At 36.8% G+C, this 26,075-nt stretch overlaps 1 protein-coding gene across 17 annotated transcripts in view; it reads right to left on the bottom strand.

Annotated features, from left to right (window-relative positions):
* The window catches only part of ADGRL3 (adhesion G protein-coupled receptor L3), a 936,136-nt gene that overhangs the window by 32,489 nt on the left and 877,572 nt on the right, over window positions 1-26,075 (bottom strand). For all 17 annotated transcript variants that reach the window (XM_059887348.1, XM_059887344.1, XM_059887332.1 and 14 more), the window contains 2 exon segments: window positions 23,564-23,732; window positions 9,338-9,463 (listed from right to left, as the gene is read on the bottom strand). In XM_059887348.1, the coding sequence (XP_059743331.1) occupies window positions 9,338-9,463; window positions 23,564-23,732 (295 nt within the window).

Below are 26,075 nucleotides of genomic sequence, written 5' to 3'. Positions count from 1 at the left end.
AGTCAAGAAACACCTGGAGTAACAGGCAAATTGGGCCTTGGAATATGGAATGAAGCAGGGCAAAGACTAATAGAGTTTTGTCAAGAGAACGCACTGGTCATAGCAAACACCCTCTTCCAACAACACAAGAGAAGATTCTACACATAGACATCACCAGATGGTCAACACTGAAATCACATTGATTATATTCTTTGCAGCCAAAGAGGGAGAATCTCTATACAGTCAGCAAAAACAAGACTGGGAGCTGACTGTGGCTCAGATCATGAGCTCCTTATTGCCAAATTCAGACTTAAATTGAAGAAAGTAGGGAAAACCAGTAGACCATTCAGGTATGACCTAAATCAAATCCCTTATGATTATACAGTGGAAGTGAGAAATAGATTTAAGGGCCTAGAAGAGTGCCTGATGAACTATGGACTGAGGTTCGTGACATTGTACAGGAGACAGGGATCAAGATCATCCCCATGGAAAATAAATGCAAAAAAGCAAAATGGCTGTCTGGGGAGGCCTTACAAATAGCTTTGAAATGAAAAGCAAAGGAAAAAGGAAAAATATAAGCATCTGAATGCAGAGTTCCAAAGAATAGCAAGAAGAGATAAGAAAGACTTCCTCAGTGGTCAATGCAAAGAAATAGAGGAAAACAACAGAATGGGAAAGACTAGAGATCTCTTCAAGAAAATTAGAGATACCAAGGGAACATTTCAGCAAAAATGGGATCAATAAAGGACAGAAATGGTATGGACCTAACAGAAGCAGAAGATATTAAGAAGAGGTGGCAAGAATACATAGAAGAACTGTACAAAAAAGATCTTCATGACCAAGATCATGAGTTCATACCATACGATGGTATGATCACTCACCTAGAGCCAGACATCCTGAAATGTGAAGTCAAGTGGGCCTTAGAAAGCATCACTATGAACAAAGGCAGTGGAGGTGATGGAATTCCAGTGGAGCTATTTCAAAACCTGAAAGATGATGCTGTGAAAGTGCTGCACTCAATATGCCAGCAAATTTGGAAAACTCAGCAGTGGCCACTGGACTGGAAAAGGTCAGTGTTCCTTCCAATCCCAAAGAAAGGCAATGCCAAAGAATGCTCAAACTACCACACAATTGCACTCATCTCACACACTAGTAAAGTAATGCTCAAAATTCTCCAAGTCAGGCTTCAGCAATACATGAACTGTGAACTTCCAGATGTTCAAGCTGGTTTTAGAAAAGGCAGAGGAACCAAAGATCAAATTGCCAACATCTGCTGGATATGGAAAAAGCAAGAGAGTTCCAGAAAAACATCTATTTCTGCTTTATTGACTATGCCAAAGCCTTTGACTGTGTGGATCACAATAAACTGTGGAAAATTCTGAAAGAGATGGGAATACCAGACCACCTGACCTGCCTCTTGAGAAACCTATATGCAGGTTAGGAAGCAATAGTTAGAACTGGACATGGAACAACAGACTGGTTCCAAATAGGAAAAGGAGTACGTCAAGGTTGTATATTGTCACCCTGCTTATTTAACTTATATGCAGAGTATATCATGAGAAATGCTGGGCTGGAAGAAGCACAAGCTGGAATCAAGACTGCCAGGAGAAATATCAAAAACTTCAGATATGCAGATGACACCACCCTTATGGCAGAAAGTGAAGTGGAACTAAAAAGCCTCTTGATGAAAGTGAAAGAGGAGAGTGAAAAAGTTGGCTTAAAGCTCAACATTCAGAAAACAAATATCATGGCATCTGGTCCCATCACTTCATGGGAAATAGATGGGGAAACATGGAAACAGTGTCAGACTTTTTTGGCGGGGGGGGGGGGGGGCTCCAATCACTGCAGATTGTGATTGCAGCCATGAAATGAAAAGACACTTACTCCTTGGAAGGAAAGTATGACCAAACTAGATAGCATATTGAAAAGCAGAAACATTACTTTGCCAAGAAATGTCCCGTCTAATCAAGGCTATGGTTTTTCCAGTGGTCATGTATGTAGTGAGAGTCGGACTGTGAAGAAAGCTGAGTACTGAAGAATTGATGCTTTTGAACTGTGGTGTTGGAGAAGACTCTTGAGAGTCCCTTGGACTGCAAGGAGATCCAACCAGTCCATTCTGAAGATCAGCCCTGGGATTTCTTTGGAAGGAATGATGCTGAAGCTGAAACTCCAGTACTTTGGCCACCTCATGCGAAGAGTTGACTCATTGGAAAAGACTCTGATGCTTGGAGGGATTGCGTACAGGAGGAGAAGGGGACGACAGAGGATGAGATGGCTGGATGGCATCACCAACTAGATGGATGTGCGTTTGAGTGAACTCTGGGAGGTGGTGATGTACAGGGAGGCCTGGTGTGCTGTGATTCATGGGGTCACAAAGAGTTGGACATGACTGAACGACTGAACTGAACCAAGTAAATCTGAGAACACTGCAGTGAAGAAGTGACATCTCAACTGAGAGTTGATGGAATTATGACCATTTTTGCATGTGTGCTCAATTGTGTCTGACTCTGTGACTCCATGGGCTGTAGCCTGCCAGGCTCCTCTGTCCATGGAATTTTCCAGGCACGAATAGGGAGTGGGTTGTCATTTCCTTCCTCCAGAGGCTCTTGCCCACCCATGTCTCCTGTGCCTTCTGCATTAACAGGCAAATTCTTTACCATTGAGCCACCTGGGAAGCCTGCCTATTTTTCAGTTCAGTTCAGTCGCGTCCGACTCTTTGCGACCTCATGAATAGCAGCACACCAGGCCTCCCTGCCTATTTTTAGGTGACATTTATTGAGCTGGCCCCATTATCTTCTATTATTATTATCTTCTATTAGTCTCTCTCTCTCTCTCTCGAAGGCAATGGCACCCCACTCCAGTACTCTTGCCTGGAAAATCCCATGGATGGAGGAGCCTGGTGGGCTGCAGTCCATGGGGTCGCTGAGGGTCACACATGACTGAGCGACTTTGCTTTCACTTTTCACTTTCATGCATTGGAGAAGGAAATGGCAACCCACTCCAGTGTTCTTGCCTGGAGAGTCCCAGGGACGGGGGAGCCTGGTGGGCTGCCGTCCATGGGGTCACACAGAGTCGGACACGACTGAAGTGACTTAGCAGCAGCAGCATTAGTCTCTCAACCTGGGCTTGCCACACCTGTTCCCCTGCTCTTACATAACAAGCCAAGCATGCTTCTGCCTTCGGTTTTGTATGATTATTTCTTCTGCATGGAGTACTCTTTCCCCAGATATGGGTATGGATAACTCTTACATCTCTATCTTTGCTCAAATACTTTCTCCTTAAAGAGACCTAACTTGATCATCCTATATAGAAGTTGTATTTCATGTACCCAACTCTGCAACTTTTTGCCCTCATAGCTTTACCATTTTCTACATACAACATATTATTATAATATAGTTATTTATTATATTTATATTTAATGTCCAATCAGTAATGTCCAATGTCTGCATATAGGTTTGAGGCTCTAGAAAAACAGAAAGTTTGGGAGTTTCCTGGTGGTTGAATGGTTAGGAATACACGCTATCACTGCTGAGGGTCCAGGTTCATTTCCTGGTCAGGGAACTAAGATTCCATTGGCCGCATGAGGCAGCCAAAAGAAAAAAGTAAAATAAAAATTCTGTCCTTTTTTGTTCACCTGAAATGGTACTTGATATATAATAATTATTGTGTGTGTATATAAAACATATATTATAAATATAACAAATATTTCAATTAATTCTTCTAGGTTCTCTCATGTGTTTTTCATGTATTCACTCACTGAAATCTCCCAAGAATTCCCTGAGGTATGTACTCGCTTATTCATTACAAAATTGAGGTTTAGAGGTTAACATGTACAATATCACAGACCTAATAAGTGGTATAACCAATATTTGACTTCAATCATTTGGCTCCTGATTTAGGAGATTATAACTTATTATACTATATCAAATAATAATTGTAAAAGGAGAAAAGGGTAAAGTATTGCAAGCAGAGAAAACTATATAATATGTAGCATTAAGCTTATACTTAAGTGTTCATGGAAAGGACCAGGACAAGCTTTAGAATATGCCAATGAAGAAAGCAAGTCACAGAAGATTACACACAATAAGATATCATTTTAAAGAAATATTTTTGTATATGGTGTTAGAAAGTGTTCTAGTTTCATTCTTTTACAAGTGGTTGACCCGATTTCCCAGCACCACTTGTTAAAGAGATTGTCTTTAATCCATTGTATATTCTTGCCTCCTTTGTCAAAGATAAGGTGTCCATATGTGCGTGGATTTATCTCTGGGCTTTCTATTTTGTTCCATTGATCTATATTTCTGTCTTTGTGCCAGTACCATACTGTCTTGATAACTGTGGCTTTGTAGTAGAGCCTGAAGTCAGGTAGGTTGATTCCTCCAGTTCCATTTTTCTTTCTCAAGATCGCTTTGGCTATTCGAGGTTTTTTGTATTTCCATACAAATTGTGAAATTATTTGTTCTAGCTCTGTGAAGAATACTGTTGGTAGCTTGATAGGGATTGCATTGAATCTATAAATTGCTTTGGGTAGTATACACATTTTCACTATATTGATTCTTCCAATCCATGAACATGGTATATTTCTCCATTTATTAGTGTCCTCTTTGATTTCTTTCACCAGTGTTTTTTAGTTTTCTATATATAGGTCTTTAGTTTCTTTAGGTAGATATATTCCTAAGTATTTTATTCTTTTCGTTGCAATGGTGAATGGAATTGTTTCCTTAATTTCTCTTTCTGTTTTCTCATTATTAGTGTATAGGAATGCAAGGGATTTCTGTGTGTTGATTTTATATCCTGCAACTTTACTATAATCATTGATTAGTTCTAGTAATTTTCTGGTGGAGTCTTTAGGGTTTTCTATGTAGAGGATCATGTCATCTGCAAATAGTGAGAGTTTTACTTCTTCTTTTCCAATTTGGATTCCTTTTATTTCTTTTTCTGCTCTGAATGGAGAACAGTGTGGAGATTCCTTAAAAAACTGGAAATAGAACTGCCTTATGATCCAGCAATCCCACTGCTGGGCATACACACTGAGGAAACCAGAAGGGAAAGAGACACGTGTACCCCAATGTTCATCGCAGCACTGTTTATAATAGCCAGGACATGGAAGCAACCTAGATGTACATCAGCAGATGAATGGATAAGAAAGCTGTGGTACATATACACAATGGAGTATTACTCAGCCATTAAAAAGAATACATTTGAATCAGTTCTAATGAGGTGGATGAAACTGGAGCCTATTATACAGAGTGAAGTAAGCCAGAAGGAAAAACACCAATACAGTATACTAACGCATATATATGGAATTTAGAAAGATGGTAACGATAACCCTGTATACGAGACAGCAAAAGAGACACTGATGTATAGAACAGGCTTATGGACTCTGTGGGAGAGGGAGAGGGTGGGAAGATTTGGGAGAATGGCATTGAAACATGGGAAATGTCATGTATGAAACGAGATGCCAGTCCAGGTTCAATGCACGATGCTGGATGCTTGGGGCTGGTGCACTGGGACGACCCAGAGGGATGGTATGGGGAGGGAGGAGGGAGGAGGGTTCAGGATGGGGAACACATGAGAAATAAAGGAATAAAAAATTAAAAAAAAAAAAAGAAATATTTTAGGTGAAGTAATTAACATCTTTTGGAGAGGTGAAGAAATTTTTAGAATAAGTCATGAAAATGACAAACAAAAGGTTAGTAGATTGTCTCTGGTAGGGAGATACAGGGATTGCTTAGGGAGAAGTTTCAAGAAGGGAAAAACATATGGAAAATACTCTATTTCCTAAGTTTGATGATGAGTTCACAGGTGTTGATTTTATTACTACACTTCACAATTTAATCTATGGTACATATATTTTTGGTTTAAAATACTATATAACAAAAGTAAATACATCTACAAATTCAACAAAACAACTGAGAATAGATGACAGAACAATTAATGAAAGGTCAAGGTGGAAAGAACAATACTTCAGTCAGAGTTTTTATAAACCAATCTTTTATAAGTGATTACCACTGGGAGATTAACAGATGGAGAGGATTTTTACTTTTTAGTCTTGAAAATCACATCCCTCCATTACCTACACAGTAGCCACATGATTTTATTATATGTGGGTGATTTCCTGTCACCTCCTTTTCTAAATTATATCCTTAACTTTCTAAATAGTCAAAATAAAATCAAAACTCCAGTTCTCTTACAAATACCTAAGGATCCGTCTCCAGCTTTCTTCATTTCCCATTCACACACCACTTGAGCCAATGACATTCTTCCTACTCCCAAAGTTTCAAGTTCTTACCCACCTAAATGGCTTTATATTTGATGCACTCTCATCTGAAATTCTCTTTCCCTGAACACCCTTCCTGTCATTTCTCCCAACAGTCTTGGCCTAGCACTTAATCCAAGTAACCACCTGGACTTTATGCATCATATGGCTATATTTGGTTCTGCAGCAACTTTTATAATCTGATATTTTCTGTTGGTTTATTTGATTGTTAATAAATTTTCTGCCTTTTACAGTTAGTATGAAAGCCCCAGATCTTGGATGAAGTTGTCTTTTAACCATTTTATCACCAGAGCTTATAATATTGCTTGGCATTTTATAACATAAATCCAATGTTTCTTAACAACAAAAAATAATGATTGTTATTTTAGAAGTTCTCTGATGTGGAAAAAGACACCTATACTCTCAAAATATTACCTCAATATCAGTGAATGTTTTAGATGTTGCGCATGGAATTTCACAGTTAATGTAAAATGTTTACTATTTCTACCTAAACAGACTATATTTAAGTAATAGTACTCTGTGTAGTGTCAGACTGTCAAAGTTAAACAGAATTGATATTATATTAAGCACAAGAAAACAATGTGAGGTTTTTCTTCCCAATATTATAATTGTGATGTTATAACTATAAAAGTACAAAAAAAAAAAAAAAGACATGGCTTTAAAATATATACCTGAAATTATAGTCTGCAATAATGCCACTAGTAAGTGATATCTATTCCAACTTTTTGAGCATACACAATTTGTCATGTTTGTACACATTAGCTTAATCTTCCTAATGATGTAAGAAATCAGAAACCACTTTACTTATGAAAAAATTGAGGGCTAATGAGATTTAATGACTTGTTTTGTGTCACAGCTGGTAGGAATATGGCAAGGCTAGAATTAAAACAAGGTCTACACACTCACAAAGTTTATGATTATTCTTTTAAACTGCAGTATTTTATCTTGTGGGTTAGAAGTAATGCTAAACATTGCACAACTCTGTTCTAATATAATGCATGAAGCTCCGAAATACTATGATTTCACTGAAGACATTTGTCAATAAAATGGCTGTGGGATAATGGTTGATGAGCTCAGTTATATGAAAGGAATGCAGAAACAGATCAAGTTAAATGACATACAGAATCTCAGAAATTTCAATTTAAAATTGTTGAAAAGACTGTTACAAAAAAGAGAGGTAAGAATTTATCAGGTTGAAAATGAAGGACTGGATCACAAGAAGGTCATACAGAAAGTATCCAGGTGTGCCTGCACTCTTACATGAAACTCAGATTCGGAATGAAAATTTACTAGTCCTGACTCAGAAATCTTAGTCCATCTAATTTGGTACATTTGCTTCCATAATTTACAACTTTTCAACCTTACTAAGCCATAGAAATAATAAAATAAATTCAAATTTTAAATAACTGCCTATTCTTATATGTGGGAATAAGTTCCATGATTATTATGATAATTTGTGGTTGTTAAATGTCAAGATAACTTGTCAAAATAAAAATAAACATTCTAAAACTAACATATAACTGATAGGTTTGACAGTTACATGTTTGTTTTAAAATGTTTAGTTGGAACTATTAGATTGATAGTAGATATGTGGTTTTATTTATAAAATAAAACATAACTCCTTTAGTGTGATGAAAACATTTCTGAGAATATTGTTTATTATCTTTGGTTTATAAGAGTTTTTCAAGTGCTAGTTCAGTGTGTACAACTGTCCAGCCTGACAATGAATGTGTTTTAGAGAATAAGATATATTAGCTTGGCAAGTGATATTATAATTAAAGGTTACAAGGATATTTAATTTTCTAAGCATATGAATGGAATTGTCTAGGGAAACTGAACCTATTATATTTATAAGCCAATTGGAATTAGTCAAAGAACAAATGATCTTTTTTATTATATATATGTGTATATAAATACTTACCAAATTAAAATAAATTAATTTAGAAGGTTGCATTAATAGAGTTAAAATATGCTCTTGATTTATAAATTTATTTTGGAATTTCAATTCAAGTCTTCTTCAGAAAATTTCAGTTAACAACACTACAAAATGATTGTTTTTCCCACTGAATCATATATTCTTAGAAATATTAGTTTGGTAATTGGAACTCAAACTCACTCATGCATGACCCACATATGTCTTTTATTTGGTGCATTTTAGCATCCTAGAGTTGCTGAAATTTCTACATAGTAATCTTTGGACTGACATTGTGTAGAAAATAGAAGACAAGTTACTTAGAAGTTCAGAATTTCCTTTGAGAGGGGTGATGCAGTCATTATTAATATATCTAGTGCTGATGTTGAAGCTGAAACTCCAATACTTTGGCCACCAGATGCAAAGAGCTGACTCATTTGAAAAGACCCTGATGCTGGGAAAGATTGAGGCAGGAGAAGAAGGGGACGACAGAGGATGAAATGGTTGATGGCATCACCGACTCAATGGACGTGAGTTTGGGTAAACTCCAAGAGTCAGTGATGGACAGAGAGGCCTGACATGCTGCAGTTCATGGGGTCACAAAGAATCAGACAAGACTGAGAGACTAAAATGAACTGAACTGAACTGAAGTTCTGGACTCATGGAAGCAAGCACTTTAACCAGTTAAATCAATGATGCTACTTTGGTATTCTGAATTGCCCTTTGATCTACTAGCATACAACATGAAATGAGTTATAACTTTCTATTAAACCTATTTAATAAGTAAATATTTTCAGTATACAATAAAGAATTATTAGACTAATTAAAAGAAGTAATTAAGAACATTTATGTAAAGTATTACGTTCTTAAAATTTTAGGTTATATGTCAAATTCCTTTCCTCACGTTCATTTTTCATTCAACTAGGAACAATCTGAAATCACGAATTACTATTCAAACTTAGACTCTAAACTTCAAATTTTTTTGCAGTTTGGTTTCTTAAATTTCTGTCATAACCATTTTCATTTGAGACACACTAATACAAAACAACAAAATTGTGTTTTGTTAAATGCTGGGGATAGAAAATAAATCTCATCAAGAAAGGACAGCAACTCATAATCAAATACAGATAAGAGCTATTTCATTTTAATTAACAAATATTGTTTACCTGTGAGCCTGTGGAGTAGCGCCCAGGAGTCCGAGAACCAGATGTTTTCCCTGAGCCAATGGAGCTCTCTGTACTTCTGCCACTACAGCAGTGTGTTCGCAGGCATTTCCCATACTCTTTTCGTACCTAGTCAAAAACATTAACCTCTATTAGCAAAGACTTCATTTCAGCTAGAAATATAAAATGTACGTGAGTTTTATTTTCAGATAATTAAAACATTTTGCCCTACAGATATAAATAAGAAAGTCTGTTCAGAATATATTTTATGTTTTTTTTTTAATTTTATTTTATTTTTAAACTTTACATAATTGTATTAGTTTTGCCAAATATCAAAATGAATCCATCACAGGTATACATGTGCTCCCCATCCTGAACCCTCCTCCCTCCTCCCTCCCCATACCATCCCTCTGGGTCGTCCCAGTGCACTAGCCCCAAGCATCCAGTATTGTGCATTGAACCCAATATAAAATAATATCCATACTGTGAAGATTGAAATTTGTATAACTGGACTTTTTAAAACACATAAACACACATATGCCCAATCACACCATAATGATATAATCTCTTAGTTGAAAAAACAAAAACTTAAAAGACTTTTCTACACTATGTTTAGCTTCATAGATCTGATACAAAGTATCCCTATTGGTGCAACTATCATTTAGGCAGAGGTCTAGCCAGGAAGTTAGAGAGAAGAGGAAATGGAAACAGGTGAGAGAGAAAGAAGAGACAAAATATTTAAAGACAGAGCAGAAAAAAAGAATGTGTTGGGCTAAGCATTTTTAAATAATTTATATTTCTTTGAAATGTATTTCTCTTAAAAGAGGTAAATTGTCAATTTGAGAATATAACATTCAAAATATTTAAAATTTATCCCTCAAAATGGTGGTGGTTTAGTCACTAAGTCATCTCCAACTCTTACAACTGCATGGACTATAGCCTGCCAGTCTCCTCTGTCAATGGTATTTTTCAGGCAAGAATACTGGAATGGGTTGCCATTTCCTTCTCCAGGGAATTCCCAATCCTGGAATTGAACCTGGGTCTCCTGCATTGCAGAGTCTTTACCAACTGAACTATGAGGGAAGACCTTCATCAAAATAGTTCTATTAAATAATTACAGAGAAATATGATTGTTTTCCTATATAGGACTGCAATTAACTAATTAATCCTTGTTGTAGTATAAAAATCACAATATAAAAGGAGATACACATTTTTTAGCTGATACTTTCAAACAAGAAAATATATCAACAATTCTGGGGGAAATCAATTTAATCAAACAAGACTTACAAAAATAAACAGAAATTGTTCTAAATCATATCTCCACTAGTGACATCAAGAAAAATAAATGCCAATTACTTGTTCCTCAATTAAAATACATTATAGGATAACTTACTGGCTTTATATTCACAAAGTTTACATTCATTATGAAATAATATTGTATATATATTATCTTTAGCATTTCATTGATTTCACATGAGTTCATAGTTTCCAGAATTTGTGACAATGTAATATTATTTAAAACAAACTTATAAAAACATGCTTTCCTGAGAAATTTTACTTAGAATCAAGAGAAAAATAAGGAGTGTGTATGATATAGTAAAGTTAGTATTTGAAATTAAACATTATCTCAATATATTACAGTTCATTCCATCTATAATATGGCAAAATCAGATACTGACTAGATTCAGATTTGTTTGAAGAACTCACATTCACTAAATTATGTGATAGGAACAATGATACAAAGTCATGTGAATTGAAGCATGGAGAAGGAGTGCCTGATAGAAGTAGAGAGGGACCAAGAAAGGCTTCCCAGAGAAGACTGCTGAAATAATCTTCACATGTATATCAATGGCTGATACATGTTGAGGTTTGAAAGAAATCAACAAAATTCTGTAAAGCAATTATCCTTCAATTAAAAAATAAATTAATTAAAATCTATATATATATATATGTTGGAATTTGTTGGTTTAGTGAATTAAGTTGAAAGATAGGATAGATAAGAGAAAAAAGGTGCTCAGTGTGAGCAGAACAAAGAGGCATGATGTGCTAATCTTTAAAACCTTTCATTGGTTATGCCAAAATTACATATTTTAATATATTTAAATTATATTGTTTCCAACCAAGTTTTTATGCCATTTATCATTAATTAGAAATCATCATTTTTATTCATTATTTACAAGCCAATTCATATTTTGTTTTTTAAAATAAGTCTGTGACAACTTCTGTGTGTGTGTTTGTTGAAGATATGCGTGAGGGTGAGATAGGAGGGTGAGATGAGGAAGCTTCTCCATCTTAAACATTCTTTGCTAGGAACTATGCTAGGCTCCTAGCAAAGTGAGGAGATACCCCTTGTCCAAGGTAAGGAGCAATGGCTGCGGTTTGCTGGAGCAGCCACGAAGACATACCCCACGCCCAAGGTAAGAGAAACCCAAGTAAGACGGTAGGTGTTGCAAGAGGGCATCAGAGGGCAAACACACTGAAACCATACTCACAGAAAACTACTCATTCTAATCACACTAGGACCACAGCCTTGTCTAACTCAATGAAACTATGCCATGCCCATAAGGCCACCCAAGACGGGCGGGTCATGGTGGAGAGGTCTGACAGAATGTGGTCCACTGGAGAAGGGAATGGCCAACCACTTCAGTATTCTTGCCTTGAGAACCCCATGAACAGTATGAAAAGGCAAAATGATAGGATACTGAAAGAGAAACTCCCCAGGTCAGTAGGTGCCCAATATGCTACTGGAGATCAGTGGAGAAATAACTCCAGAAAGAATGAAGGGATGGAGCCAAAGTAAACACAATACCCAGCTTTGGATGTGACTGGTGATAGAAGCAAGGTCCGATGCTGTAAAGAGCAATATTGCATAGGAACCTGGAATGTCAGGTCCATGAATCAAGGCAAATTGGAAGTGGTCAAACAAGAGATGGCAAGAGTGAATGTCGACATTCTAGGCATCAGCGAACTAAAATGGATTGGAATGGGTGAATTTAACTCAGATGACCATTATATCTACTACTGCAGGCAAGAAGAAATGGAGTGGCCATCATGGTCAACAAAAGAGTCTGAAATGCAGTACTTGGATGCAATCTCAAAAACGACAGAATGATCTCTGTTCGTTTACAAGGCAAACCATTCAATATCACAGTAATCCAAGTCTATGCCCCAACCAGTAACGCTGAAGAAGCTGAAGTTGAACAGTTCTATGAAGACCTACAAGACCTTTTAGAACTAACACCCAAAAAAGATATCCTTTTCATTATAGGGGACTGGAATGCAAAAGTAGGAAGTCAAGAAACACCTGGAGTAACAGGCAAATTTGGCCTTGGAATATGGAATGAAGCACGGCAAAGACTGATAGAGTTTTGCCAAGAAAATGCACTGGTCATAACAAACACTCTTCCAACAACACAAGAGAAGACCCTATACATGGACATCACCAGATGGTCAATGCCGAAATCAGATTGATTATATTCTTTGCAGCCAAAGATAGAGAAGCTCTATACAGTCAGCAAAAACAAGACCAGGAGCTGACTGTGGCTCAGACCATGAACTCCTTATTGCCAAATTCAGACTTAAATTGAAGAAAGTAGGGAAAACCACTAGACCATTCAGGTATGACCTAAATCAAATCGCTTATGATTACACAGTGGAAGTGAGAAATAGATTTAAGGGCCTAGATCTGATAGATAGAGTGCCTGATGAACTATGGAATGAAGTTTGTGACATTGTACAGGAGACAGGGATCAAGACCATTCCCATAGAAAATAAATGCAAAAAAGCAAAATGGCTGTCTGGGGAGGCCTTACAAATAGCTGTGAAAAGAAGAGAAGCGAAAAGCAAAGGAGAAAAGGAAAGATATAAACATCTGAATGCAGAGTTCCAAAGAATAGCAAGAAGAGACAAGAAAGCCCTCGTCAGTGATCAATGCAAAGAAACAGAGGAAAACAGCAGAATGGGAAAGACTAAAGATCTCTTCAAGAAAATCAGAGATACCAAAGGAACATTTCATGCAAAGATGAGCTCGATAAAGGACAGAAATGGAATGGACCTAACAGCAGCAGAAGATATTAAGAAGAGATGGCAAGAATACACAGAAGAACTGTACAAAAAAGATCTTCACGACCCAGATAATCACGATGGTGTGATCACTGACCTAGAGCCAGATCATGGAATGTGAAGTCAAGTGGGCCTTAGAAAATATCACTACGAACAAAGCTAGTGGAGGTGATGGAATTCCAGTTGAGCTGTTCCAAATCCAGAAAGATGATGCTGTGAAAATGCTGCACTCAGTATGCCAGCAAATTTGGAAAACTCAGCAGTGGCCACAGGACTGGAAAAGGTCAGTTTTCCTTCCAATCCCAAAGAAAGGCAATGCCAAAGAATGCTCAAACTACCGCACAATTGCACTCATCTCACATGCTAGTAAAGTCATGCTCAAAATTCTCCAAGCCAGGCTTCAGCAATATGTGAACCGTGAACTTCCTGATGTTCAAGCTGGTTTTAGAAGAGACAGAGGAACCAGAGATCAAATTGCCAACATCTGCTGGATCATGGAAAAAGCAAGAGAGTTCCAGAAAAGCATCTATTTCTGCTTTATTGACTATGCCAAAGCCTTGGACAGTGTGGATCACAAAAAAACTGTGGAAAATTCTGAAAGAGATGGGAATACCAGACCACCTGACCTGCCTCTTGAGAAATTTGTACCCAGGTCAGGAAGCAACAGTTAGAACTGGACATAGAACAACAGACTGGTTCCAAATCGGAAAAGGAGTACGTCAAGGCTGTATATTGTCACCCTGTTTATTTAACTTATATGCAGAGTACATCATGAGAAATGCTGGACTGGAAGAAACACAAGCTGGAATCAAGATTGCCGGGAGAAATATCAATAACCTCAGATATGCAGATGACACCACCCTTATGGCAGAAAGTGAAGAGGAACTAAAAAGCCTCTTCATGAAAGTGAAAGAGGAGAGTGAAAAAGTTGGCTTAAAGCTCAACATTCAGAAAACGAAGATCATGGCATCTGGTCCCACCACTTCATGGGAAATAGATGGGGAAACAGTGGAAACAGTGTCAGACTATTTTTCTGGGCTCCAAAATCACTACAGATGGTGACTGCAGCCATGAAATTAAAAGACACTTACTCCTTGGAAGGAAAGTTATGACCAACCTAGATAGCATATTCAAAAGCAGAGACATTACTTTGCCAACAAAGGTCCATCTAGTCAAGGCTATGGTTTTTACTGTGGTCATGTATGGATGTGAGAGTTGTACTGTGAAGAAGGCTGAGCACCGAAGAATTGATGCTTTTGAACTGTGGTGTTGGAGAAGACTCTTGAGAGTCCCTTGGACTGCAAGGAGATCCAACCAGTCCATTCTAAAGGAGATCAGCCCTGGGATTTCTTTGGAAGGAATGATGCTAAAGCTGAAACTCCAGTACTTTGGCCACCTCTTGCGAAGAGTTGACTCATTGGAAAAGACTCTGATGCTGGGAGGGATTGGGGGCAGGAGGAGAAGGGGACGACAGAGGATGAGATGGCTGGATGGCATCACTGACTCGATGGACGTGAGTCTGGGTGAACTCCGGGAGTTTGTGATGGACAGGGAGGCCTGGTGTGCTGCGATTCATGGGGTAGCAAAGAGTCGGACACGACTGAGTGACTGATCTGATCTGATTTGATCTGATGCTAGGCTCTTCACTCAAAATGAATCTAGGAAGTAATTATTACTGACATTTTACAAATAAGAACACTAAAAAGATTAAGCACTGAAAGTAAACTGAAAGACTGAAAAGGTTAAGTGATATGCATTATGTGAAAATATCCAAATCTCATGGGTGCTCTATGATCAGAAAGCGCTCACTAAGATGCCACATTTCTAATATTGCTATAACCAACATAAGGTATTATATATTATTATCTATTAGATTATCTCATTCTTTGTCTCTGGAGAAAATGAGGACAAATATTTAATTAGAATTTAGGAAAGTTAAAAATCTCCACCCATATGGAGGCATTATCAATTACAGTTTAGTAATTTGTATTCAATTTATTAAATATCTCCTAGAACCTAAATTTTCACCATAACCTATATCCTATTTTGTTTTTCTTAATGAACTCAACAAGTGATGGTTTTCTCCTTAGAAGAGGAAGTGGTTTTTAGTGAAGTGATTTAAACCTAAACAGATATTTTGGGGAGAGAGAGGCTATTAGAGAAAGAAGAAGAAAGGGAACCACTTCCATTTCTGTTACTTTCAAAGGGAACACTATTGTATAAGAAGGAATTCACCATGAAAATATACCAAAAAATGTTAAATATTCTGAACTGATTATATAAATAACCAGTAAATAAAGATATCTTGTGATACCTAGTCCCACATTTAGCTATATTACTTACTGAATCATTACAGACTTAATTTTTCTATGATTAGATCTGAAGTGGTGAGCACGTATGTTAAAAAGAAAAAAGCAAAAATAACATGCACCATCTCCATGAGAGGTATCTCTTCATATTATAATTTTTTGTCAATTTAGTCATTTGCATATTCTAATCCACTATTTCACATGATACAACATCTTATCCCAATCAGATATGGCATGTGATTATTCAACATGAGGTTGTTCTAAAATAAAGATGGAAAAGAAAATACACCTGCCCAAAGAATATTTCTTTTATACTCTCTGATCAGAAATAAAATAATTATGAAACTTTCTGAGATGATTCACATAATTAACAACAAAGAAAACTTGACAACCTTAATGATAAAGTAGAGATGCTGGTGACACAATCATACAATCTACGCTCTAGAAAATGACAATTCAAAGTTTGATTTTTTTTGTTGTTAATGAGTTGAATCAATAAACAAATAATCCTATAAAACAAATGATCTAAAAAATGGAATATTTTATATTTCTCTACTCAAATATGAGTAACTACATAAGATGAGCATATTATTGAAATCAGTCAGATGGCTTAAGAAAAACCTCCTACAAGAAATAAGACTGTTAAAATGTCCATAAGAACCAAAGCTATCCATAGGTTCAATGCAGTTTCTATAAAAGTTCCAATATTTCTCACAGATACAGAAAAAGATATCCTTAAATGTATATAGAACCACCAAAGACTCCAAACAGCCAAAGCAATCCTGAGAAGAAAGAACAAAGATGGAGGCATCACATTGCAAACTGCACACCATAGCACAAAACTATAGTAATCCCAACAGTATGGTATTGGAAAAGTAGATCAATAGACAAAGGATCAGATTCTGAAGTGAAAGTCACTCAGTCGTTTCTGACTCTATCTGACCCCATGGACTATACAGTCCATGCATTCTCCAGACCAGAATACTGGAGTGAGTAGCCTTTCCCTTTTCCAGGGGATCTTCGCAACACAGGGATCAAGCCCAGGTCTCCCACATTACAGGCAAATTCTTTACCAGCTGAGCTACAATGCAAGACCAATGGAACAGATTGTGAGCCCATAAATAAACCCTTGTCTATACCTGCTTATAGTAAAAACATCCTCTTCCAACACACAAGAGATGACTCTACACATGGATATCACCAGATAGTCAATACCAAAATCAAATTGATTATATTATTTGCAGCCAAAGTTAGAGAGGCTCTATACAGTCAGCAAACACAAGACCAGGAGCTGACTGTGGCTCAGATCATGAACTCCTTATTGCCAAATTCAGACTTATATTGAAGAAAGTAGGGAAACCAGACCATTCAGGCTTGACTTAAATTGAGTCCCTTATGATTATACAGTGGAAGTGACAAATAGATTCAAGGGATTAGATCTGACAGACAGAGAGCCTGAAGAACTATGGATGGTGGTTCATGACATTGAACAGAAGGCAGTTATCAAGACCATCCCCAAGAAAAAGAAATGCAAAAAGGTAAAACCATTGTCTGAGGTGGCTTTACAAATAGCTGAAAAAAAGAGATGAAAGGCAAAGGAGAAAAGGAAACACATACCCATTTGAATCCAGAGTTCCAATGAATAGCAAGGAGAGATAAGAAAGGCTTCCTCAGTGATCAATGCAAAGAAATAGAGGAAAACAATAGAATGGAAAAGACTAGAGATCTCTTCAAGAAAGTCAGAGATGCCAAGGAAATATTTCATGCGAAGATGGCCACAATAAAGGACAGAAATGGTATGCACCTAATAGATGTAGAAGATATTAAGAAGAGTTGGCAAGAACACACAGAACTACACCAAAAAGATCTTCATAACCCAGGTAACCACAATGTTGTGATCACTCACCTAGAGCCAGACATCCTGGAATGTGAAGTCAAGTGGACCTTAGGAAGCATTACTACGAACAAAGCTAGTGGAGGTGATGGAATTACAGTTGACCTATTTCAAATCCTAAAAGATGATGCTGTGAAAGTGTTGCATTCAATATGCCAGCACATTTGGAAAACTCAGCAGTGGCCACAGGACTGGAACAGGTCACTTTTCATTCCAATCCCACAGAAAGGCAATGGTAAAGAACGTTCAAACTACGGCACAATTGCACTCATCTCACACACTAGCAAAGTAATGCTCAAAATTCTCCCAGTGAGGCTTCAACAGTACGTAAACCATGAACTTCCAGATGTTCAAGCTAGATTTAGAAAAGGCAGAGGAACCAGAGATCATATTGCCAACACTGCATCATAGAAAAAGCAAGAGAATATCAGAAAAACATCTAGTTCTGCTTTACTGATTATGGCAAAGCCCTTGACTGTGTAGATCACAATAAACTGTGGAAAATTCTTAAAGAGATGGAGTACCAAACCATCTCTTTGGTACCTGCCTCCTGAGAAATCTGTATGCAGGTCAAGAAGCATCAGTTAGAACCAGATGTGGAACAACAGACTAGTCCAAATCATGAAAGTAGTATGTCAAGTATTGTCACCCTCCTTATTTAACTTATATACAGACATCATGAGAAATGCCAGGCTGGATGAGGCACAAGCTGGAATCAAGATTGCTGGGAGAAATATCAATAACCTCATATATGAAGATGACACTACCCTTACGGCAGAAAGTGAAGAGGAACTAAAGAACCTCTTGGTGAAAGTGAAAAAGAAGAGTGAAAAAGCTGGCTTAAAACTCAACATTCCAAAACAAAGATCATGGCATCCAGTCCCATTACTTCATGACAAATAGATGGGGAAACTATGGAAAACAGTGAGAGACTTTATTTTTTGGAGGACTCCAAAGTCACTGCAGATGGTGACTGCAGCCATGGAATTAAAAGATGCTTGCTCCTTGGAAGAAAAGCTATGACAAACCTAGTATTAAAAAGCAGAGACATTACTTTGCCAACAAAGGTCCATCTAGTCAAAGCTATGATTTTCCAGTTGTCATGTATGGATGTGAGAGTTGGACTATAAATAAAGCTGAGTGCCAAAGAATTAATGGTTTTGAGCTGTGGTGTTGGAGAAGACTCTCGAGAGTCCGTTGGACTGCCAGGAGATCCAACCGGTGAATCCTAAGGGAAATCAGTCCTGAATATTCATTGGAAGGACTGATGCTGAAGCTGAAACTCTTTGGCCACCAAATAGTTTGGCCACCTGATGCGAAGAATTGACTCCTTGGAAAAGACCCTGATTCTGGGAAAGATTTAAGGTCAGAGGAGAATTGGGCAACAGAGGATGAGATGGTTGGATGGCATCATCGACAAGATGGACATGAGTTTGAGCAAGCTTGAGAGCTGGTGATGGACAGGGAAGCCTGAGGTGCTGCAGTCCATGGGTTGCAAAGATTGGACAGGACTGAGCAACTGAACTGGACTGATATGGTTAACTAATATCGATAAGAAAGTTATGAATAAATAATGGGGAAAATACAGTCTCTTAATAAATGGCATTAGGAAAACTGGATAACCAGATGTAAATGAATGAAACTGAACCTCACTATCTTATACCATACACAACATCTAATTTGCGAACTCTTAGTTGCCGTGTGTGAGACCTAGTTACCTGACTCGGGATCAAACAGGGACCCCTGCATTGGGAGTGCTGGGTCTTGGCCACTGGACCACCAGGGAATTCCCAGGCCTACTACTACTACTAAGGCACTTCAGTCGTGTCCGACTCTGTGCGACCCCACAGACGGCAGCCCACCAGGCTCCCCCATCCCTGGGATTCTCCAGGCAAGAACACTGGAGTGGGTTGCCATTTCCTTCTCCAATGCATGAAAGTGAAAAGTAAAAGGGAAGTAGCTCAGTCGTGTCCGACTCTTCGCAACCCCATGGACAGCAGCCTACCAGGTTCCTCCATCCATGGGATTTTCCAGGCAAGAGTACTGGAGTGGGGTGCCATTGCTTCATTAAATCAATCAATCAATTTTTTTTACAAATTTAAGACACCTGTGGAGAGGAAAAAAAGATGGCACCCCAGAGCTAGAGCAGGTAGAGGGATACACCAAAGATGGCACCCCTGGTGCCCTCACTGGGGGGCATCCAAAAGCTCTTGGAAGTACATGTTAAGTTAGACACCTGCCCCTTAGGCTGCTTCTGCTTATACATAAGTAAATGAGCCTCTTTTCTCCTGAAGTCTGGTCGCATGAGCAGCTGCAACTGTGCTGGACATGAGGTGGGTTCCAATATAAAAGAAGCTATCTGTGGACTAGTGGAGAGGACTACACCTCACCAAATATGAAAGACCTGGGTTCAATCCCTGGGTTGGGAAGATCCTCTGGAGGAAGAAATGGCAACCTACTCTTTAGTATTCTTGCCTGGAGGAATTCCATGAACAGGGATCGCAAAGACTTGGACACGACTCTGCGACTAACACACACACATAGAAAGAACAAGCAACAAAAGAAAAAGTAATAAGTTGTACTATATCAAACTAAAAAGCTGCTGCACAGCAAAAGAAACAACAGAGTTGAATGGCTATCTACAGAATGGAAGAAAATATTTGCCAATCATACATCTGATAAGTAGTTAACACCAATAATATGCAAAGCACTCATACAACTCAAAAGTAGCCCCACCTACTCAAAAGTAGCCCCCCCAGTCCAACTAAAAATGGACTAAAGAAGTGAATAGACATTTTTTCTAAGAAGACATGCAAATGGCTAGCTTGAAAAGATGCTCAACATAACTAATTAGAAAAATGAAAATCAAAATCACAATTAGATATCACTTCACATATGTTAGAATGGCTATCATGAAGAAAACAAGAGATAAGAATTGGTGCTTCTCTGCTATCTCAGGGGTAAATAATCTGCCGCAATGCAGGAGACACAGGAGACATATGTTCCATCCCTGGGTCAGGAAGATCCTCTGGAGAAGGAAATGGCAACCCACTCCAGTATTTTTGCTTGGGAAATTTCATGGATAGAGGAGCTTGGTGGGCTATAGCCCATAGGGTTGCAAAGAGTTGGACATGACTTAGAGACTAAATCACAATAAGAATTGGTGAGAATATGGAAGAAAGAGAGGTATTATGCCCTGTTGGTGGGAATATAAATAAATACAACTGTTATGGAAAGCAATATGAAAGTGCCTTACAAAATTGAAAATAGAACTACCATATGATTCAGCAATCCCACTTCTGGGCTTATATCCCAAGAACACAAAAATCAGGATCTTAAAGAGATATCTGCATGCCCATATTCACTGAAGCACTATTCACAACAGCCAACATATGGAAGTAACCAAACTGTCCATCAGTGAATGAATGAATCAAGAAGAAAACTATAGTTTGCTGTACTCTGTTGTAATGAATCACAAAATTGAACTTGATCACATGTAGTTTTTAAAAATTCACCTCTGTTAAATACGTTCCATATACTAAAACCCATAATTTGTTTTTGGATTCTAAGGTTTGGTATCTCTACCTGGATACCGAAACAGTGATGTGTATTTTGGACATAATAAAATAATAAGGGAAAACTCTAATAGGTACTAGCTAATGAAGATAATCCCAATCAAAATAATTCATGCATAAAGCACAAAAATCTTTTCTGTTCTATAGAAAATTTCAATACACACATACAAAATTTCCAGCTAATATAGAAAAGAATTGGCAAATCCAGTTTACTTTATTTGAAAATGTTAGTATAACTACCTATGATGGCCCAATATTCCCTTATTTACATGAACAAATGCTACCTTTTCCTGATTTTGCTTCCACCTTTTTACATATTTCTCTTGACAATCAGTTATGGCTCCTTTCTAACAAAATCTAGAAATCTTTTCAAGTCTTTCTGACTTTTCTGCAGTGTTTTATAATACTGACCACTGTTTACTTCTGGATACTTCCCCCATCTTTAATTCAGATACTATCTTTTCATTCTTCTCCTCAGACACTTTCTTCCATTTCTATTCTTACTCATCGCTCATGTCTCCAAGTCTTCACACTGACCAAGTGTCATCACCTGCTAGCTGTTTGTATTATAATACCCAATTCTTCATCTTCCTGGGGTATAAGAGGTAGACTATGTTTCCCAGCCTTGCTTGCAGTTTGAGTGGTACTACTGACGGTGTCCTATCTGATGGAATGTGAGTGGAAATGATATGAACCATTTCCAGACTTTTTATACAAGGTCCCCTCTCTTTTTCTCAGATTATCTGCTGGATACCAACATCCAAAGTGTTAGTAAAGGTGTTGGTATCACTATCGAAATAAAATAGTGAGGTTAGTTGAGCTGTCACTGGCTGTGTTCCTCCATTAGGCACCTGCATCAATTGGGCCATGAGTAAAAAAGAATAAACATTTATTAGGTTAAATGATTGCAATTGGGGTGTATGCACATTAAGTATTTAGGAAGATTCATCCATTCTAACATCTTAACCTGTTTTCTGTAACCTACATTAACTGGCCTAAGTCAACATTGTTATTCTAGCCTACATTTAATATCATGCCAGCATATTTTTAATATCTAACATGATATAAAGCTGAAAACAGGATAAAACTGAACTCATCTCAATAAGTGGACACACATTTCTCAAATTTGTTTAGTCTTTCAAACCCAAAATCATATAGAGTGATATATTTACTCTTCATTTTCCAAAGAAAAACTGTGGATCTTGTTGTTGCTTAGGGAAAAAAAAATCACATTTTCCCATTTCATCTTCAGTGCCACATCTCAATATATCATAATTATTTTATTAGCTCCACTTTATACATGAGGAAACTGGAGCACATGCATGCTAATTAAATGGCCCAAGGTCACATAAGCCATTAAGTAGAGGAACTAGGATTCGGACACAGTCTTGGCTCAGGGGTCTATGTGATCAGAACTATAAAGACCACATTTTTAATTGAGTTAAAAAGTATAAGATGAGAAAATCAATGTTGATATTTAAAAAAAAGCAATGTAAGTGTTTAGTTGCTAAAATTAACTTTTAAAATGAGTACTTTAGGTCTTGGTAGATGTGAAAAATAATAAAAAATAGACCATTATAAAAATTAAATATTGCATTCTAATCATCAAAATCATAAATTTTAATAAAATATGCTTTTAAAGAAGTTCAGAGATCTTCAGGTTTCCCTGGTGTCTCAGACAGTAAAGAATCTGTGTGCAATGCAGGAGACCTGGGTTTAATTCCTGGGTCAGGAAGATCCCCTTGAAAAGGGAATGGCAAGTCACTCCAGTATTCTTGCTTGGAGAATCCCATGGACAGAGGAGCATGGTGGGCCTAAGTCCATAGGGTCACAAAGAGTTAGACATGACTGAGCAACTAACACACACATAGAGATATTTACTAAGTGTTTTACCATTCATTAAAATAATAAATGCTTTCTATCATAAATTGTTTAGATATTTATATTTCTTAGAATATACAACTAGTTTTTTTAAAAATAGAAAAATATATATTTCCTATGCCATGCTATATAATATATACATATGTATATTCTTTGCCTCCATACATCTTAGAACATCTACTTCCTAATATACAATTCCATGTGTCTGCCAATAATATCAAAGACAATAAGGTCAAATCTATAAGAATATTATTTTTGTGCACTGTCTAAATCAAAATATGATTCTGTCTTTTGTTGTTAACACATTCATCAACTTTTACAATTGCATTTTATGTCTGTTTTTCTCTTCTATTATAAAAATGAAATTAACCAAATCATATATTTATTTTTCAGAGACAAAAGGATCAAGAATGATTTATATTACGGTGTTTTGTTATCATAGAATATATGCCATTTATTCTTTTTTTTTTGTATGCCATTTGTTCCTGAACAGAGAATTCTAGCTTACCTTCTTTTGTAGGACACAATGGAAAATGAATATAAACATTCCCTGTAGAGAATTGAAAATGGTGAAGAGATACGCCATGATGACTGTGCTTTCATTAATATACATGAGTCCAAAGGCCCAGGTCAATCCTAATAGGCAGAGAAGAGCTATTGCACCTATAACCCATGACCTGCAAAGAGAAGAGAAAATTAAGAGTTATCAAATAGTTTGTCTTTAGTTAACATAGTCATATTGTATCAACAATACTGACACTGAAAAAAATGTTACGGTAAGTTTATTGACAGGAAATGTAAGACAGGTGGTATAAGTACTTCAAGATTTTAATGAGAACTTACAAGTTTTCAAGCTTGAGGAGATATACATGAATGAAAATGTTATGAACACAGAAATTCATTTAAGCAAAGCAGATTTGTACTATTAAACTATTCAGGTATTTGCAGCACATATGTGAATGATATGGAGATGTAGTTATGGTTAATGGCAAGGGGGAAAGTCTGTAAAGTTATGTTAGTCTCCACTGGTCTCATTGGTATGATAACATTTATTTGACTAGACTCTTTCCATTAGTGCTTCACCTGATACACTTTTACCCCATTTTTCCAAATTTCCTCTTTTTCCATAAAAAATTTAATGTGTACTGATAAAAACAGAAGGAACCAATATATGGAACACATATAAATTTCTGTCTGATTCTGTAGTTATGTAGAACAAATGTGATATACAGTAGATGGAAAAAAAAATAGTTCCCCTCTAGATCACCATCTACTCTTTCAGCCTTTGGATTGCTGTCTTCTGGGTTATGTTGGACTAGACTTTGGAAATCAGGCAATTGGCAGCTTTGTTGAAAAGAAGCCCAAAGGCTCAGGACACCTTCATGTCTTTGAAGTGTCTGTAAACTCATGGGAGAAAATGAAGTTGAAAATGGGATGGAGAGGTATGAACAAAGTAGTCCAGAACGGAAGACAAATTCTCACTCTCACTCCATTCCCTTAGTTTCCTCCAAGCTGCCATTCACAATACTAGTAAATGGGTGACAAAAGTTCATATATTTGTGGTTATGTATTCACTATCAACATAAAATAAATCTTTCCAATAGATAGGAATCCAATAATTGAAAGTGTAATCTTCTCAACTTCTATGTACATATGATAGGACCAAAACAGTCTAGATTTCTATAGTCTTAGCCCATCCTTTCCTTTCCCAGTATACCTTCCTGAACATGGTAAACTAATATTTCTTTTCAGCAGACTACTATCCTCTACTTACATTGTCTAAGAAATGAATATTTACAGGGATTGAAACTTTGCAAAACAAAGGATGGAAAATTGCATATATTTACTATAATCTGAAGCTGGGTTTAATAAATTTTCAGAGAGAACTACATTTTAAGAAAGATATGTCCCAGAGTAGTTAAATATTATTAAAGTCTTATTAAAGTTAATCTCAAATATTTACCATTTTCCTTCTATAACCATCAGCCACTATATTTCAGATGGAAACATCCACTAAATTTAATGTGCTTAATTAAAAAATTAATAATCTTGAATAAAGAATCCCTAAAGGAAGTTTGCCATGCCACAAACATGTATGTGACATGTTTGTATATACAAATTAGAAAACATCTTAGAAGTTAATATCTTGTTTCAAAAGCAGATTCAGAAGTATGAGAACTTTCAAGATAAAGCTCTCAGTTTTTTACAGATATTGGAAAAAGGAAAAATGGGAAGAGTTGCCATTAAACCAAGACAAAATTGTTATTCAGCTTTAGAAATAAAATGATAGGATAAAATATTCAAGTCAGCTATCCACTAGAAAACACATAATGGGCTCAAGTGTTAATGATATAAAACAGTGATGAGCCCAAATTCTAAAGAAAAAAGAAGAGCATGAAGAAGTAAGTGAAATGGTACTGGAGAAAATGAAAACAAAGGACTCTTCACCAGAAGAACAAACTGAAAGTCTACAGCAAGATCACCGAAAGGTTGCCAATCTTGTTTATTGCTGCAGGACATAGAATTTTAAAATGTACAAAGGAGAAAAAGCCCAAATCTTAATATTTAGGTTTATTTTTATTAGATTAGTACAGACTTGTAGCTTTGTTTCAGAAGCTTAAAAGATATGATCAATAATCAAGATATGTGTCAAATTTGAAAGAGATTATTTGGCAATGCAAGATTTAATTTTTGAAGGAGGTATTTCCCCTTCTTTTGGATATTTAGCCTAAGAACTTCATTAGTATCATTTGTAACTTGGTAGTTTCATATCCAGAAAATCATTTGAAGAAATAACACTAAATCATGAAATAGTTTTAGATGAATGATGTCCGAACAAGCAACAGAAATGACGACATATGCAGCACAGAGGAGCACATCACAATGAAAGGAGAAAGCCAATAAAAGCAAAACAAGTCTGTACCACATGAAGTTGCTATTACTGTGGCACTAAGTTCAGGTGCTATCCAATTAAAAGAGGTGAAGCAGAATTTTCCTGGCAATACACCTGCAGCATATTT

This window comes from Bos taurus, chromosome 6 (genome assembly GCF_002263795.3).
Source record: "Bos taurus isolate L1 Dominette 01449 registration number 42190680 breed Hereford chromosome 6, ARS-UCD2.0, whole genome shotgun sequence".
Taxonomy (NCBI): domain Eukaryota; kingdom Metazoa; phylum Chordata; class Mammalia; order Artiodactyla; family Bovidae; genus Bos; species Bos taurus.
The sequence above is the reverse complement of the archived record's forward strand: the minus strand, read 5'-3'. Positions and strand labels throughout refer to the sequence as shown.